Raw genomic sequence first — 9,431 nt, forward strand, 5'->3', positions numbered from 1 at the left:
ACACACACTCACACTCACAGTCACACACACACAGACTCCAGTTTAAAAGAATAGAAAAGGAACCTTTGAGTGATTTCAGGTGATAATTGATTTTGAACTCTGAGTGTAATTTGTGCTATTTTGAAATCGAACAAATCTCTAAATTTTAGTCTTTAATAGAATAAACTTCATGTGATTGATTCCTCTGTGTGTGTGTGTGTGTGTGTGTGTGTCCAGGTGATCATTCTGATCGGTAACAAGGCCGATCTGGAGGCTCAGAGAGACGTGACGTACGAGGAGGCCAAACAGTTTGCTGAAGAGAACGGTGAGAGCTGTGTTTGTGTGACGTTATGAGACAAACGTCTGTGTGTGTGTCTGTGTGTGTGTGTGCCTGTGTGTGTGTGTGTGTGTGTGTAAAATGTTCAGATCAATCGGACTGATTAGGATCTTTACTTCCTGTTGTTCAGGTTTGCTGTTTCTAGAGGCCAGCGCTAAGACGTAAGTACACAGACACTCATCAACTCATCTATCACACACTGGTTGTGGTTAATGGTTTTCGTAGTAAAGCGAGTTCACACATTTTACGTTTCTACAGTTACGTGTTGTTACGAACACGTTAGGAATTGTTAAAATGTGATATTTCTTAAAGGGAGTTTGGTGCAGGGAGAAACTACAGAAACACTAGTTGACTGATAAAGTCTTTAATAATGGGAGTATTGATTACTGATGCTGGCTGATCAGGATCATCATTATATAGAACACATAAACATGCAGCTAACACACATCTGTAGACTGTTCTCAGATTATTTCTGTTCTTTCCTCAGAGGGGAGAATGTGGAAGAAGCCTTCCTGGAGGCGGCGAAGAGGATTTACCAGAACATCCAAGATGGCAGTCTGGACCTGAATGCTGCCGAGTCGGGAGTCCAGCACAAACCTTCTGCGCCGCAGGGAGGCCGCCTCAACGCCGACAGCCAGCCGCCCAAAGAAGGTTGCAGCTGCTAACCCCAGAGAGAAACTACAGACCCATCAAACGGACGGACGGACAGAGACAGAGACACGGAGGTCCCCCTCTCCACCGGGCACCGACATCTTCTACCCAGATTGTGTCAGACAGGATTTATCTGGGTTACATTTAACAAAGCAGCCCGACCACCTGTTGTCCAGACCTCATTTCAGAACCCAAAACAAGATTCAACCATCCTCCACACAATAAATCAGGGATCCAGAACTATCCACCTCTGGATCAGTGTTGGACCCTCAGCATTAATCCCAACCACTCTTGGTCCACACCTGGATCACGCTGGGTCTCATTCCAGCTCACTCACTAGGCCACAATCCAGTCTTTCTTCAGCCCACTCTCAGGCACGCATGGGCCAAAACCAAGGCCAATCTGGACTATTCGAAGCCCAGAATAGAACAGTGATCCACCCAGCACCAGAAACCACTTTTCCAAGATTAAAATCCCCTTCCGACTCTGGAACGCTGTTGGCCCAACTCAAGGTCAGCGCCGAGGAGCGATCCAGAGCCTGTGCTTTAGCTGGACCATCCCTAGTCCAGATTTAGACTTCCTTCAGCCCACATCCAGACACGCTTGGTTCTAACCCCAGAACCTGACAACTCTCTTCCTCTAGACCGGACTAACCCCCACCCCAGACCTTGTTTCTTCCAAGTCTACAACGCTCTTGGTCCAGCTCAAGCAAGAGTTGAAAATGGGAACTCCCTCATCCATGTTGCAAAACATCAAAAGACAAATGAAGATATGAGGATCAAATTTGGACCAAACCAAAAAGGGGTCGCCTTTCCTCTGAATCCAGATATTGCAATGGACAGATCCAGAGCCGATGCTTCAGGTGGAACATCTGGGGTCCAAGTCGAGCCTTCGGGTCACATCCAGGCACGGTTGACCTCAAGGTACACGAAGATCTCCAGACAACCTCCAGAGTCTGAAGCCCCATTGGCTCTCTGTGAATCATGTGTAGTCCAAACTTGGTCCGTCCCTCAAATTTGGACTCCCCTTGTCCAGAGAAACCAATGAAGATACAAGCTTCAAATTCTGAAATCCACATCCTTGGCTCAAGTCGGACTGCTCTCGGTCCAAATCGAGGACCACCAAAATCTTAAAATCTAGACCTCAGGGTCAAATTCAGCTATAATCTGATCTGATACAAATCCAGATCCTAACATCCAGTTCTGACATTCACTCTTCGAAGAACTTTAGGATTTATATTCGTACTTATGTCCTATACGTGTGTGATAGCCCATCAAAATCATCATCATCATAAAATCTAACGGGGAGTGACCGGGACATCTGGACTCGCCTCCGGGAATCTTTCTTCCTCTGCTCGAGTTCAAGCTCCTCATCTCTCTTGTTCCTCATCCGGGAGTTTCCAAACGACGCTCTCCAACAGAACTGGCTTCGAGCTGTCGGTCCATTAGATCAATGTGGACTTTGTCGCATTTACACCATGTGGTTAATATGAATCAGAAGATAATCGTTGTTGATGTGGACCAGAGAAACTGTTGTTCTTGTGAGCAACTTGATTTTGGTTAAAGGGGCGCTCCACTGATTTAACAAATAACTGAGTTTGTAAGACGGGGACATTCACATCTACTGAAAGACGCTATTGCTTTATGTAAATTGTCGGATCGAGGGATTTGGATTTGAACCCGTATTAGTTACTAAAAGTCAGGATATCTCCGCCTTTGCTGCTTCAGTTTTCAGTCTCTTGTAAGTAACTAAACAATGTAGTTTGCATGACGTTTAAATGATTGGAGTTCCCCTTCAATCCGAGCTGGAAGGAGGGAAAAACATCGGAAAATGACGAAAGAAAAGATCTAGTACACATAGACCCACATGTAAACACGTTTATACATGAAAAGCATTAATACACACGTTACAGGTCTTTATACGGGGTTTCCAGCGGGTTTCAGCAGGTTCGACCTTTTTAAGATCTTTATGAATCCGATTTTAAAAACTATTTTACTGGCAAACAAAAAGTACGAACGATATGAAACCAGTATTGGTTCCATGTCGGCTTTGTTTAGTAGTTACAGCATGATCAATACAAAATCTCCCTAAACGATACATTAACTTAACTTCATTGATCTAATAAATTTTTGCAGATACTTTTACACAAATCCAAGATCAACAGTTCGTAAAGTATCTGAGGACACAAAGCTCAATTTAAAGGACCAGTGTGCAGCATTTTAGTGACATCTAGTGGTGAAGTTGCAGATTGCAACCATTTGAATACTACTCACCTTTCAAACGACTCCGCCAGAAGAGGATCTGTAGATAAAAACAGTAATTAGATTGATCACACATGAATGAAAACATACCTATAGATATTACATTATAGTAATGTTACACACTGGAGCTTTAAACTGACTTTGGTCCCGGGTCAGTAACCAAATCCACCGTCACTGCGTCTGCACACTTTGCCTTTCGAAAACATTTTAACTAAATAACTTTGTCCAAAGCGACTGATTGATTACTGATCACTCTGTGGAGAGGTAAAGCGACTGATTGATTGATTATTGATCACTCTGTGGAGAGGTAAAGCGATTGATTGATGAAGGTCACGATGAAGAAAGAAAATGACTTACCTGAACCAGAATGTCACTACTGGTCCCCTCAGTGGATCACAAGTTCAGGATAGATTTTTATTACATTTTTCTTGTTATTGTTGATTTTTTTTTTTTTTTCTAACGTGTTTCCAAATATATATACAGTATATTTCCAATGTCACAGCTCCCCCTAGTGGCCATTTCTCGGGTCCCTCCCGGTTTAGTGCGTGTTGAGGGGAAGAAAAATGGCACCAGTGGAAGCAACGCAGATTCTTTTAATTTATTACTGCCTGTTTTTGTTTTGTTTGTTTTGTTTTCTTTTTAATGTTAGGCCGAGATTACACTTTACTTGAATGTGTTACTCTGGTGTCTGGTTCATTCCTAAGCCCCGCCCCTTTTTGTTCTGTGCTCCAATAACAGTTGAGAAAGCCGCGACCAACTTCCTCCTGTACTGAAGATGGTTAAAAGATAAGAAACATCTATATAGTCACATCTTAAGTCGGGATTGATGTAAATTAGCAAGGGTTGTTCTCTGTAGCACACTGAAGTTAACTAGTTAAAGATTTATGTAGATGAGTTAGTTAGCAGTGAGTTAGTTAGCATCCTCAGGTACTCAACTGTTATTGGACCACAGAGCAGAAAGGGGCGGGGCTTAGGAAGGGTCAGGTGTGAGTGAAGGTGTCACACGTCTTACGTCCTCGTAGTTCACGTAGAAACTGAACTGAATATCGCTTAGCTCTGCGTTACGAGACAAATTATTACGCTCGATATCTTAAAGAAACAGAACTTTTTGCCTTCCAATCAAACGTCAGACTCTGGTGATCCGGTCCAACTCAAAATGTCCCCGAGCCTTGATATCCTGAAGTGCTTTAACATTTCCTCCACTGTCACTGTTAATCATCAGCTAAAAGTAATTCATGTGTGTGACCTCGGCGCTACATGAACCAGCTCTGCCAGTCGAACAGGATCCGTCAGTAAATTTAATTCCTTAAGAAGCATTCCAGCACGAAACAGGAAGACCGACAGTGTAAACTTTATTTAAGCATATTTTAAAGCTGTATTAACTTTGTGGTCACTAGAGGAGAAAGGAAAAAAACCAAAACAAGCTAACGGATGCGCACAAAGTATAAAATGTAATATTTCATTTGATTCAGTGTTTTAAAAGAAATTATTACCGCAGATATTCTACGATTCTGCTCTTTCTCTGATGGATTACCGTCAGATTTACACTAAATTAATCAGCTCGAGCTTCCCGTTCGTGTTCAGGGTCTCAAACATTCAGTGATACTTTCACATAAACTTCACTACCAAGAGGGAGATTTTTAAAAACCCTGAGAAATGTTTCCCCCTCGAGGTCCAGATGAGTCCCAGAAGCAACAAATGTCACCAACAAACTGTTCGATGAATCAAAATATAAATTATTACACGAGTGATAAAAGTAGTGACGTAAAAATGAATCAGTCAGCAGTTTAATCTTTTATCTGCATTAAAGTTTCTGTGTTTATAAAAATGGGAGAGCGCAAAGTAAGAAATATATGAATATCCAGTAAAATGTAAATGTTCTGTGTTTCAGTGTGGAAAAAGTACAATTCAGAATTATAAAGGTTCACAATAATGAGATATTAATTCACCAATAATCATGATTTAAAATCAACCATTAGTATTTTTTGTTTAAGATGATAATTTGAATGTTTTAATGTCATAAAGTCTTAATTTTACTGTCGTTCATTGTAGTTTGTGACGGCCTAGATGTTTCTCAGTGACATTTGTCTCCTCTGGGACTCCGTACTGTTGCTGTGATTGTGTTTGACGCCCCCCGTCCTCTGTGATACCGCGGTTCAGATTCCCGATCCCGTGTACATATCCAGTCCGAGGACTCCTGGACCACGTTTACCTGCGTGTCCACATCTGTCTGAACGGGGAGTGACCGGTGTGATTTTACTCTTCGCTGTCCTCTGATTGGTCGACAGCAGCCGCCTTCTTCTACTGTGACGCTTGATTTCTGAATGAAGCCCCTCCCTCACTGTAAATCTCAACACATCGGACTCACAGTCTCATCTTAATAACCTGCACGCTGCGTTCGCTAGGGGGCAAGAAGTCAGTTTAATTTCCTCGTTGATGCTTGTGTGTTTTTAAAACTTTACTCTGGAAGATTTTAACAAGTTTCCAGAAACCAAAGGGTCACAAAACGACTAATTCACAGAAAAACCTTCACGTTGTGACCGCCGCCTTAAGCTTCTCTCGCCAAAGGAAAGCAAAATATTCAAAAAGTGATTAAAACGTGGCAGGAGAGCGAGCAGTGCCAGGACTGAAGGCGGCAAAATCTGTCGGTTTAAAGATGCTCTCGCTGATTTTAACAACTTTACTCAATTATTCAGTCCCTCCAGGAAGTTTCAAATAACGTGAACTCAACAAATCCCTGTGAATTCTGAGCAACTTTGACCAATTACATTGAGCCAGACGTCACCATCATACGTGTTTGTTGCAATTCTCACAAAAATCACAACTATTTAGGCAATTTTTCACTTTTTCACACAGTTTAAATGCAAAAAAATGGCTTATTAATATCACAGTTTTTGTAGAGAAGCTGCCATAAAATCTGGTATTTTCGGCCGCAACAATCTGCCGTAAACATCGCGTGTAATCCTGGAGGGACTGAGCGATCAATGACCTGGAACATCTTCAAATAGACTGAAATTGTAGAAAACAGCTGTGCACTGAGGTTTTAAATTATTCAGTATGTTTGTAGCATTTCAAACCCTGATATTGATCGGCCAGACGGAGGCGCTGTAATCAGTTTGACCCCCCGCCCGCTGGCTGGAACATAACTGTACATTTATTTTCTTTCTGTAACGTCTGTTGATTTTCTGTCTGCTAAAGTAACAAACATGCTTTTTATGATTCTTTGACTATTTATATTCTAAATCTGTGTTGATTTTCTTCAGCTGTACGTTGTCATTGTACAACCACGGGGGATTCAGTTCTTTGTAAATAAAGTATATATACTGTATATACGCCGACGACTCGCTGTGGTTTCTTTAAACTCATCTGCAGCCTCAGTCAGTCTGGTGGAGACTATAACATGCTAACGATGCCGTCTTTGGTGTTTTTTACATACCCTCCACTCAATTTCTGTATATTACTGAAGTAAAGTTCAGTAGTTCTTTACTTTCGGATACAGTTTTTGGTATTTGTGCTTTATTTTCTGAGAGACAGCCGAGAGAGGAGGGTGATGTGAGGAAGGACTCGTGGTAGACGCTCCACCAGGTGAGCTACTTCAGCTCTTCTAACTGTTGGTACACATGAAACAAACGAGGTTTAATGTGTTAATTAGTGAGCGTTAGAGATGCTGGTAGGTGGAGTTGCAGGCTACCTGTTTCCAGTCTTTATGCTAAGCTAAGCAGCTCCTCATATGTTTTTAGTTAACAGTAAAAGTAGCTGCACCACAGCGTAGAAGTATTCCCATTATAAGTAAGTCTCAGTCAGTCCCTCTGAGGCTTTTTGGGGGATTGTTGAAGCCTAAAAAAGCTGATTTCACAGCAGTTTTTTTTGCCATTAAATTGTTGGAGAAAGTAAAAAACTGTTGTTATCCTTCTTGTATTATTAATCAAAATTGAAGGCAACTTGTTCCTGTGAAAGAATGAAAGCAGAGGACTGCTGTTTCTGGTCAAACTCGAAGGAAACTACAATAATTAGTGTTAATTGTTGTGATCACAGCTTCCTGGAGGGACTGATTTAAGGACCAGTGTGGAGCATTTAGTGACATCTAGTGGTGAAGTTGTAGATTGCAACCAGTCTGAAGTAATCTGAGTAAACTTTAACTTATTTGTCCTCAGCAGTTGATCGGGCTCCTGAATTGTTATGAGAACTTTGAGAACTTTATGACAACGTTATGAGGGGGTGAATAAGTCTTGCTGAGCACAGCTTCACATACATAATTGTTTATTGTAAATATTAAACACAGATGAGATAAAAAGATTTAAAGTCAAATTAAAGGCTTTTAGAAAGACAGGTGTTCTGTTCTGACAAAAGTCACCAGTCATACACTTTAAATCCATATATTCCATATGGTTTGTGAACTATATGACCACTCTGTAGATTTATATATTCCTCAGTGTTTAAGTAAAAGTATAGATCAACCAGCTCTGATGCATGCCGACTTAATATAGAAGAGTCAGGACAGGCTGACAGACTCTTTTTTTCCAAAGTTGATTTATTGACGTTTGTTCATTTACACATTTAATATTTAACAAAACAGACAGAACAAAGCAGGTTTTTTTTAAGCAGAAGCAGAGTTAAAGTCACTTTGGGTGATTTATGCAGAGCAGATCTGATTTCAGGTCAGCTCCGTCCCGTATCTCCAACATAGAAAATGTCTCTGTATGAACGGTGTGTAAAGATTCTCTCGTCAGACTTTCTGAAAAGCTGAAACATGATTCTGTTTAATGTTCAGTGAGTAAAAAAAGAATCTGTGAACGCCACCGTATCTTCCAACACTTCCTGTCATCTGTGGAGTCAAATCTCCTGACTGACGTTGAGTCTGCACTGGGTATTTTATTTTGAAAAAGCCGCGACCCACTTTCATCAGGAAGGCCACAGAGAATCTGGTAAATTTTCAAAATAAAATAGTGTGCAGACTTGAATTTCACACATCAACAGAGCAGAGAAACACACAAACAACAACGTATGGCAGGAAGAGTTCTCAATCTGCATCACAGAACCAAACTGCAGCGTTGTGAAGCCCGGTGGGAGTTCGGGGTCAGAGCGGAGAAAAGGTTCGGCTGCGGAGACGAACTCCAACGTCCGTCCGAGCTCAGAAAGCTTTATTAAAACATGAACAGAGTTTCAGAAAGACTGACGGAGAACCGACGGAGGGGGCGTGTCCTCAGCAGAGAGTCCGCTGACCTCACTGGCCGCTCACAGTTTGATTGGCGGCAGCAGCTGTGACATCACTACGTGGTTCTGCTCTTGGAGGCGGGCTCCGTCTCCTGCTCGTACTCGATCTCCACGTACGCCCGCTTCTTCCTCGCCACCGAGCCGTTAGCTGGAGATTTGCCTTTAGACCGGGACGCCTTTGTTTTCGTCTCCATCTCTTCCTCCTCCTCTTCATCTTCTTCTTCCTCCTCACTGGACTCCTCCTCTTCCTCGTCCTGGTCCTCCTCGTCGCTGCTCGTCCTCAGTTTGTTCATTTCCTGAGAGAAGAAACATGTTTAATGTCATTAATTCAGACTCCTCCTACGGGAACCGTGTTTAATGTTAAAACATGATGAAGATGATTTACCTCGAAGTCGCTCAGGTCGCTCTCCTCCACCTCTTCGTCGGCTACAAACTCTCTCTTCCCGACGTCCTGCACACACACACACACATTTAGAGACACTCAAACACTGTGTGTGAACTCAATGTGAGTTATAATCACAGTGTCCTTCATCACCTCGTCATCCACCTCCTCTTCCTCTTCCTCCGACTCCGACTCGCTGTCCGCGTCCTGCTGCTCCAGAGCTCTGTCGAAGGCGTGGACCGGGAAGTTGTAGATGTCTCCGTACTGAACACACACACACACACACACACACACAGATTTAATATAATAATAAATGTGTTTTTCTGTCAGAAACTATAAAACTGCAGTGAACTGAAGAAGAGCGCAGGACGACAGGAGGTCTTCATCAGTCTGAGCTAACTGCTAACATTAGCTGACAGGCTGGAAAAAGAACATCTGTGACTTTTCTGAATGAAACATATTTACATGTCGTCTTCAACAGTATGTGTGTCTCTGCTCGTTCATTAAACTCTGCTGTGTATCAGAGCGACAGCTAACAGTTATTGTCTCCATTAATCAATAAGTTGTTTGGTCAATAAAAAGTCAGAAAATGTTGATCAGTGTTTCC

The 9,431-nt window shown here is 42.2% G+C and overlaps 2 protein-coding genes across 2 annotated transcripts in view; one reads left to right on the plus strand and one right to left on the minus strand.

The window, feature by feature from the left end:
* Nucleotides 1-216: 216 nt before the first annotated feature.
* Nucleotides 217-6,561, plus strand: LOC118325383 (ras-related protein Rab-14-like; the record flags this gene model as incomplete). Its single annotated transcript, XM_035658040.1, is given in 3 exon segments — nucleotides 217-304; nucleotides 447-477; nucleotides 804-6,561. Coding segments are annotated over 3 exon segments (297 nt in total), but the record flags the coding sequence as incomplete, so codon positions are not given.
* A 1,178-nt stretch (nucleotides 6,562-7,739) lies between these two features.
* Nucleotides 7,740-9,431, minus strand: part of mak16 (MAK16 homolog (S. cerevisiae)) — a 5,728-nt gene continuing 4,036 nt past the window's right edge. Inside the window, exons 8-10 of the mRNA XM_035658858.1 lie at nucleotides 8,978-9,088; nucleotides 8,828-8,893; nucleotides 7,740-8,738 (exon numbers count right to left, since the gene is read on the minus strand). Coding sequence (XP_035514751.1) covers nucleotides 8,499-8,738; nucleotides 8,828-8,893; nucleotides 8,978-9,088 — 417 coding nt within the window. The 3' untranslated portion in view covers nucleotides 7,740-8,498. The remainder of the gene's footprint in view (nucleotides 8,739-8,827; nucleotides 8,894-8,977; nucleotides 9,089-9,431) is intronic.

This window comes from Morone saxatilis, unplaced genomic scaffold, assembly GCF_004916995.1.
Source record: "Morone saxatilis isolate NCDOM2014 unplaced genomic scaffold, NCSU_SB_2.0 Contig16, whole genome shotgun sequence".
In the NCBI taxonomy this organism is placed as follows: domain Eukaryota; kingdom Metazoa; phylum Chordata; class Actinopteri; family Moronidae; genus Morone; species Morone saxatilis.